Genomic DNA, 8,395 nt, shown 5'->3' on the forward strand with positions numbered 1-8,395 from the left:
TCTAAATTTTTCGGGGATTAGATTGCTTATAGTATCTTTCTTTTAGGGTTTTCAACTTATGCCAGGAAGCACAACAGTGAAATTGCTATCAAAGTATAAAACATATAGATATTAAGGGTGTCATCCTGTCTTGCCTTAGAAATATTATTGAAATCCAAAAATCCAATGATCATCTCTGTTTTCTTTCATGTTGAAAAGTAAATTTCTGACTGTTTTCGTATACAAATTTTATATATATTGTCGAATTTGAAAAATCATAACACTCGAGATACGAGTACAAAAGTGAAGGCAGAAGCATACTTTAGTCATATATATTATCGAAATATAGAGGAGAAAGTAAGCTTGTAATACATCTGGAGGCTGCAACCCACATTTACAAGGTGTAGATAAACAGGATATTAACTTCCTAATCCAACATCATCTTCCTAAATACTTTTTACAAGTAGATTTTTATTACACAAGCAAGCAAGAATCATGAATTACTATATCATTAGTAACACAAACTTCAAATCTCCTCAGTTCTGGAGTCTCTCTCGCAAATATACTTTTTGATTTCATAATTATCATGCCTTGATGGTAACAAAGGAATTTTTCCACGATCGTTGTCCAAAAATCCTCAAATCTCCAATGATAGATAAAATTGTATGTTGCTGGTAAAATTTTCTCAATGTACATAACCAGCATTTGCTTACAGCTACAAGAGCATCATGAGAACAACCGAGGACGCGAGGAGGACAATTAATTTCGAATCCTCACTGTAAAGACCTGCAAACAGACCTTGGATATCAATGGTGGAATGGATATTTCCACTAGAAAAGTACATATATTGTAATTGGAGTATTATTCTGAAACAATGAAAGGTTTACTATGCCAATTACAATTAATGAGATCATGGATACATTATGAACTGGTAATTAATGGGTCCAAATAGAAATGTTATCTCAAATAGAAAATCATCATTAAGATTCACCATGACTTAAACTAACAGTAAAAACATATTGTTCCTCACATCTTCGTAGTTTATTTTCTATGCTGAATCTTCAAACTACTTTCTTGAATCCATTATATTCCCAGTTGATTCCATATACCATTCCCAATGTATATAAAAGAGGGTTCCAAATATATAAAGTAATTCAATATTCAGAGTCTATTTTGGAAGACCAATAGATTAATCTTTCAAAAAGATCTCCTTTCGAATTGTTAGGTTCTTACTTTGTTATGGACCAACATGGTCAAACTAGTGCCAATACTCAGCAGCTGGGAGTATCTCTCCCTCTGATGGGTGGGTTTATAAGAGTTTTACACACGAAAGCAAGAGAAAGAAAGATTAATCAATCTCTTGCACAGGTGTAGACAGTTTATTTTCAGTTTGTTTCCTCATCTGTTGCAGTTTCTTTCTCCCAAGATGAGGGAATTGGTTTTTTTTTAGGTTAATTGGGAGTCACCTATTCCTTAGGGGTTAGTTTTGTGTTCTTATCCTGACCTAACAAGTTGTATGCTAATAAGCACATGTATCCAAAATCTGTCTAAAGAAAAATGGAGTTTCCTTCTAAACTCGAGATTAACGAGTTTCCTCTAAACGGGTCCTTACCAGCTTTTGCATCAAAGGTAGAAATTCAAGTAAACACTCAAATCATGTGCTAGATTTTTCTAGTCGATAAACCTACAGTTCGATCCAACTAAGGAAACCTCTAACACATTGATATAAAAGCCAGAAGTTACGCGTGACTTCTAATCTCCAGCAATTCAAGACCTTAAAACCATATCAACAAAACCAAGCCTGTGATCACACAAGGAGGGATCAAAGCATGTTAGAACATGAAAATGGTCGTGCAGCAATTGAAGCAAAATAGCATGTAGTTGCCAACCAATAGGGGCTGGAGATAGGGGCTGGAGATAGTGTTGACCTCTGCGGATGTCATCCCACAACCGGGACAAGCAGGCTCATGGCACTGCAGAAGGGGGCCCCTCTCTTCCAAATATACTGAACTGGAGTTTCCCAGGTTTGATCATCAGGTGAGTAATAGTTTGGTTCAACTGCTGGAGCACTTCTTCCCCCCTCAAAATACAGGAGCAGATGAAATAGTGGGACTGGCTTCTTTCCATGAGTTTAGCTTCAAGGAAATACTTAAGTTTGGTTTCTCAAATTGGGACTGTATCTTTTAGGGCATGGGTTTAATTAGTACAATCTACAGTTTGGTTCTCCAGTCCACAGCAAAAAAACTTATGCATATTTCCAAACTTCATCAAATTGGTTTTGATGCCTTATCAGTGCCATTATGATGGGCAATTGTGGCCCATAACATATTAGGGTCCCTTTTGCTAGGATCTGATTATGGGTTTACTGACAGGAAAATTTAGCAGATATTTTAGTGTTTACTTAAATTTCTGCATTGTGAGCTATTGTGAGTGGAGATAACCTATACCATAATTAAAACAAAATTTGGATATATTTTCTGTTCTAAGCACTGGTCAGGCTGTTCAAGTTATGAAAATAGTGCTTTTAATCAGGTGTATCAGCAGAGGAAGAAGAAGACAAAAAGAAGAAACTAAGTAGCTTTTTTGTTTTATGTGGCTATCTTCTATGTTATGTCGTGCTCTGTTTCCGTGTTCTCTGTTGTCAAAAGAAAATTTTGTTTTTTTGTAGTTTCTAAGTCACCCGCTAAGTTAGTTTATATGATTTGAATATCTATTAACTGTTGTCGTCTAATATAAGGCAGTTAACAGAAAGCAGTTAAACTGTCTTTGCTTGTATTAATTGGTTCTTTCTCTGGCTTTCATGTTTAATCCTCTTACAAAAACATCCACTAAAGGGATATACTCTCAGCTGTCAGAGATCCTCACCAGTTTGACCATCTTGCTCCATGTATTCTTTTTTATATTAAAGCAGAAAATAGTAGCACGGTAACAAAGTAGAATTATTTACTTACCATGTTGACCGGATGCTGCTGCAGGAAGGGCCGGAATTCTGACAGCTGCATTCCAATAACAAAAGTATAAAAACATCAACAAGAAAATAAGACAGAAGAAATATAGTCTTCTAATAATGTGAGAAAGGGATTTCAAATGGTGGACAATGGGCACTTAATGAATTCACAGTTACGAGTTTGACACACTTTTGTTGCATGATGAAGCTGGTAATTGTGATGCCGAGGGCCATGGAGCTGGAATGTTGTCATTCAGATCGCATATGAAGCTAACCCCTGAGACTCTATCAAATGTTGCATCTGAAGGCAGGCTTGGCAGAAGGCATCCTGATACTGTGTAAAAGAATCAAATAAGTTAGACGTGACCCTATAATTTTTTAGCTGCCCCATAAACGTATATTCATGGTACACTGCTATTAGTTGTATCTTATAGTTCTAATTCACCATAAACAACTCCCCGTCCCCACCACCCCCCCACAGACAAAACAAAACACCATCCAACAACCAAAAGAAGATAAAGAGAACAGGAAAAGTTCTGAGCTCCAATAATCTGCCCTAGGAGGACTAAGTTTGGCCATCTGTAGAGTAGAGAACAATGAAAAAAAATTTACACAACTGCGACTCCTAGTAGGAAATGCAAACAACTTAAGCTTTTTTGAAACACAAACAACTTAGCTAGGTAGACATAAAAAAAATTAAAGAGAGGAACTATAGCCACAAACAGCCAATCTTACCTTGATTACCAACTGATGCATTTGAATTGTTCATGCCAGATATTGCACCAGAATAGAAATGAAAACAAAGAAAAAAAGGTTAGTAACAATCTTAAACATATATGATGCTCTTTTTCTTGGGGGAATGAGGAAGAAGGATGAAAGGCCAGTTAGGGGGAGGAAGAAAAAGAACTCTGTAAATTACAAGATAGAAAAAAAAAAAAAACAAAACAAAATAACCTTGAAGAGAGAAATCCTTGAGGCTTATATGACAAAGGCTATAAATATTTTTAGTGATATTTGATTTCTGTAGCTTCAGTCCTAGAGATGTAGCACAGTCCAAAGCTTGCAAATTGGTAATTAGAGTCTGCTTTTGCAAGTGAGCCACATAGCTTCCCATAGCATTACAGCAAGCTGTCTGATTACTCACCCCGTTCCCGCAGCTATTTGCAACATGCCTCATGTTGGGTAAAACCAAAGGGCAAACTGAAAAAGAATGACACATGTAAAAAGCATTTGAAAAATTAAACCAATAAGCTCAGCCGAAAGAATTGCTGTCACTTGGTAAAATGACAAAAATTAGTTATCAAAGAGTTTACAAAGGAAATTACAACCCTAAAGATAAGAATAATGAGTTGAAGGACAAAGAAATGGAAAAAAAAATCATTTAATAAAGGGACTGCTGCACAAGAATTTAAAAAATGAGCTGTGTGCAACAAAATCCAAAGCCAATCTGCTATATAGAAATCTGATGGATAAAACACGTGAGATAGGACAGCAATGACTAGAATCCAAATTTATATATTTATGTTATCTGAAATATAAGCACCTATAAATAACTGAAGCCTCAATGTTAAGATTCCCAAAAGATTTTTCTGATGGGACATTTAATTGGTTATCTGCAAACTCTCTTCAAAAATCAAGCATATGGGACCATGTAATTCACAGATGACAATGGTACGAGACTGAAGTTGAACTTTGCATTCATTATTGTATGGCAAAACTCACCTTTATTAACATTACAATTTGTTAGTCCTCTGAGAACTTCCTTTGCATGAGAAGGATCTAGCTTACTTGCCAGCCACCGGAAGACAATGTTTTTACAATCATCAATCCTAGTTGAGTGATCAGATAACAAATGGGACCCATCCAGGATCAATGGATCAGAAACTTTCAATGCAATCTTTGTAGCAGCATCTAGTATAGCACCTTGACAAATTTGATCACAACATTCATTCACAGGATCAATCTTTTCACAGGCTGAAAGAAGCTTAGAAGAATCTACAGTGCTCTCAAATTCACTAACATCTTTGACTGGGCAAGATGCTTCAGTGAGGTTCAATGGATGAATCGAACAAATCTCCTTAAGATTGTCACTAGCACCTTGTCCCACCAAAATTTGCTCTACATCTGAAAGGCAATGCTTGGCATGAGTTCCATTCAAAGAAAGCACGCCAGTTTCTTTACTGGATATACCCATAAGAATAACAAGAGTGGCCTCTAGCTGAGGACAACATATTACATTAGCCAGCAACGGGGCAAAGAAAGCCGAACAATCTATTGAAGTTGTGCTCATCAAACTTTGAGCAGCTGTGAAGTTTAACATACAGCGCCCTGCAGGTAAGAAGAAAGCACAAAAACAACTATAAAAGCACATCTCGATGCAAACAGTTGAGAAAATTTAATGTCAACAAACCAGGCAAACCAAACCTGATAATTTTGGGATAGTACTATTTGTAAAAGGTGACAAGGGAGTAGGTGCAAGAAAAGGAAGAAAGGGCTGAGGAGCCAAAGTTGGAGATATCTCAGGCAAAAGAGCATCAGCCCTTTTGTCTCTTAAGGCAGAATCTTCAAAGTGATCTACTGGGCTGGAAAGAGATCCACAAAAACCTAAGACAAAAGCATGGATAAATTAGATTATATTACAATGCTCAACTAAATTAACCAACCTACGGAAACCAATCAATTCACCAAAGGCAAGAACTCAGGTTTGTGAAGAGCTCTCAGAACTATAAATTGGAGAAGATAATACTAAGGAATTGGCAGCTTAATTTCTATATCCCCAATTTTAAAGTACAATGTTCATTGCAAAGTTAATTACTTTTTATCTTTTATCTTTCCGGGTTACGTTTCAAATCCTATAACAACAAATTGATGAAATTCTTTTAGGCATCAAACTAAATGGAGGAAGATTTGATTTTGAACATTATTTTATTTTTTAAAAAAAAGAGTCCCTTACAGGTCTGCCATTGAGTTTTTTACTATTTGATGGTTTGCTACTAAAAAACCCAACATCATAAGTAATAATCTCAACCCTTCACCAAACGGACTAAATAAGATATAAAAACTAATGAGTGGAATGAAAATTATGGTACACCTAATCCATCAAACAGCCATTACACTAGATGTGACCCCCATCCATACAGAAAAAAATTATAACAGTGACAAACATAAGTCCACTGTCTACAAGCACGCCTAATTATCATAATCATATGAAAGCCTCTTTTTTTTCTTTCTTTTTATACTTCACCAGGTGTGAAAGGAACATGCTTTAATCATGCTCCCCTTCATAATGTGATTCTATAAGCCTGGCATCCCAAACTTATCTCTATAAGGCAATCATACATCATTTAAATTCGAATTAAAAACATACCGATGTAGCTTGAAATACAAATGACAATTCAACAACACAAATCTAACCCAAGAAAACTATAACAAGAAACTAAAGTCAACAAAAAAGTCAACAACTTAACCTGGTGTAAACCATTACTTCTGGCTTTCAATTTTCACTCTACCTTTCTATTTCAGTGGGCGTTGAGGAATTTTACTAAACCTAAAACAACATCACTGTCAAAAAAAGAACTTAGTTCAGGTCTGAGACACCAAATCCAAGGTGCACAAGTCAGGGGAATAATACAGGAGAACGTACATTTAATCACGCACATATAAAGTCCACATTGTATAACCCAAAATCAAAATCAAAATCCTCTATACAATAAAAAACCAATTAGAAGCTCTACGCAGCAAATGAATCCTCAAATTGAAGATACCCCATTTACAAAACTGGAAAAAAAAAAAACAGCCAGAATCCCTCCTTGCCCTCAACACAAAATTCACAAAACCCTGCTCCATTTTCTCACACAATAAAGCAAATTCACAACGACCCAACAGATAAAACTCACAGATCATGCCAAAACAAGCAGAACCCAGAAAAGAAGCAACAATTAAAGATAAAAAAGACACTCACAGAGAAAAAATAATAACAGCACCCCTCGAAGAATCATGCTGAGATTCAACTTCACAACCTCCCCTTCATTCATTTGCCTTCCCCTTCAGATTGAAAGAAGAGCAAAAAATTTAAAAGTACCCAGAAGAAAAGGTAAGAAGCTTCTGCTGGCGGAGGATTCAGAGAATGGAAAGCACGCGAGAGAAGAAAGTGAAGCAGAGTGAAGAGAGAGAGTACAGAGAAGCCATGAATGAGCTTCAAAGTAGGGTGGGGACTAAAAGCAGTATCAGCAATAGCTGTCCTTAATCACACAGAGAGAGAGAGAGAGAGAACGAGAGGGTCCCACAAGACATAAAAACTGAGATATAAACAGCGCCAGTGCATTAACGCCATTGATTGCCTTTCTTCATCCTCCTCCCCCCTCCCACTGTACCCACAAGAAGGGTTGACACGTGTGCCGTTTTCACGCGTGTAAATGAAACAAAGGAGGTGGCTGGCGTTTGTAATTTTATCTTTTTATTTATAAACATGAGTTCATTACTTATGAAATTAAGAATAATTATTAAATTAACCTTAAGTTTAAAATTTATTATAATTTAATTACATCTTGTTTACTTTTAATTATCTGATAAAAAAATTTATATTATATTTAAATATTTTAAAAACATTCAAATATAATCGAATTATTTATTTTCGTCTATTAAAAAAAATTAAAAATTTAATAGCTAAATTATATCGAATATATTAAATTTTTAATACTAATTTAATTATTTGTTCTAAAACTAAAATCATATTAGTTTGCCTTGTTTTACTGGGTACTATTATTTTATTTTTATACACATTTTTTTAAAGGAATTAATACACTTAAATTTTGGGAGAATCTTGAAATTTAAGTTAAATTTATTACATTTATTAAAATTAATAGTAATTAATACTATCTTTTCTTTAATTAATACTTGCTTGAAATTTAAGTTATATTATTATATTTGTAATTAAATATAATTAGAAGTATTTTAAGGCAACAATTAATATACACGTAATAAAGTCAACCCAACAAATTTAAATAAAATATATAAAATAAAAAATAAAAAAATTTACACGTATCAATTTTTCAAAATAATTTTATTTTTATGATTAATTAATTAGAAAATTTTTACATAAAATTCTAAAAATTAGAAAAATATTATGAAATTTAAATATTAAAATTAATTTTTTACACACACAATAAAATTTTCTGGTTCTCTGATTTGTTGTTGGGGGGCAGATTTGAATGTTTTCGTAGTGTTAGTTGATCGGGCATTTATTGTTTGGCCATGTCGTTTAAATCGCTTAATTTTGTGGACCTCTGTAGACTTCTGCAACCAATAAAACTTTCTAGGCCCAAACACGGCCCTACGCGTTGGATATGCCGGGCCCAATCCGAACCCTCCACGTGGGACCCTCTGTATGGGCCCACAAAATTTACTGCTCTCTTCCTGTTTTTTACCCCTCAAAAACACTTGATGATGTCACGCGTAGTTTGGTGTTTT

The 8,395-nt window shown here is 34.8% G+C and overlaps 1 protein-coding gene across 4 annotated transcripts; it reads right to left on the minus strand.

Annotated features, from left to right (window-relative positions):
* Positions 1-283: 283 nt before the first annotated feature.
* LOC110808061 (putative GPI-anchored protein At1g61900) lies at positions 284-7,327 on the minus strand. 4 transcript variants are annotated; one of them, XM_088207683.1, is made up of 9 exons: positions 6,888-7,324; positions 6,436-6,487; positions 5,351-5,530; positions 4,649-5,254; positions 3,881-4,126; positions 3,662-3,673; positions 3,117-3,260; positions 2,931-2,975; positions 284-765 (listed from the first exon to the last, which is right to left on the minus strand). In XM_088207683.1, the coding sequence occupies exons 4-9, from the start codon at positions 5,244-5,246 to the stop codon at positions 695-697; spliced, it is 1,116 nt and encodes a 371-aa protein (XP_088063809.1). In that variant the 5' UTR covers positions 5,247-5,254; positions 5,351-5,530; positions 6,436-6,487; positions 6,888-7,324; the 3' UTR covers positions 284-694. The 4 variants fall into 4 exon arrangements, with proteins under 4 accessions (XP_088063809.1, XP_021889092.1, XP_088063810.1 ...); XM_022033400.2 differs by lacking the exon at positions 6,436-6,487; XM_088207684.1 differs by lacking the exons at positions 6,436-6,487; positions 6,888-7,324 and adding an exon at positions 6,394-6,410.
* Positions 7,328-8,395: the final 1,068 nt, after the last annotated feature.

This window comes from Carica papaya, chromosome 7, assembly GCF_054855325.1.
Source record: "Carica papaya isolate Zhongbai chromosome 7, ASM5485532v1, whole genome shotgun sequence".
In the NCBI taxonomy this organism is placed as follows: Eukaryota; Viridiplantae; Streptophyta; class Magnoliopsida; order Brassicales; family Caricaceae; genus Carica; species Carica papaya.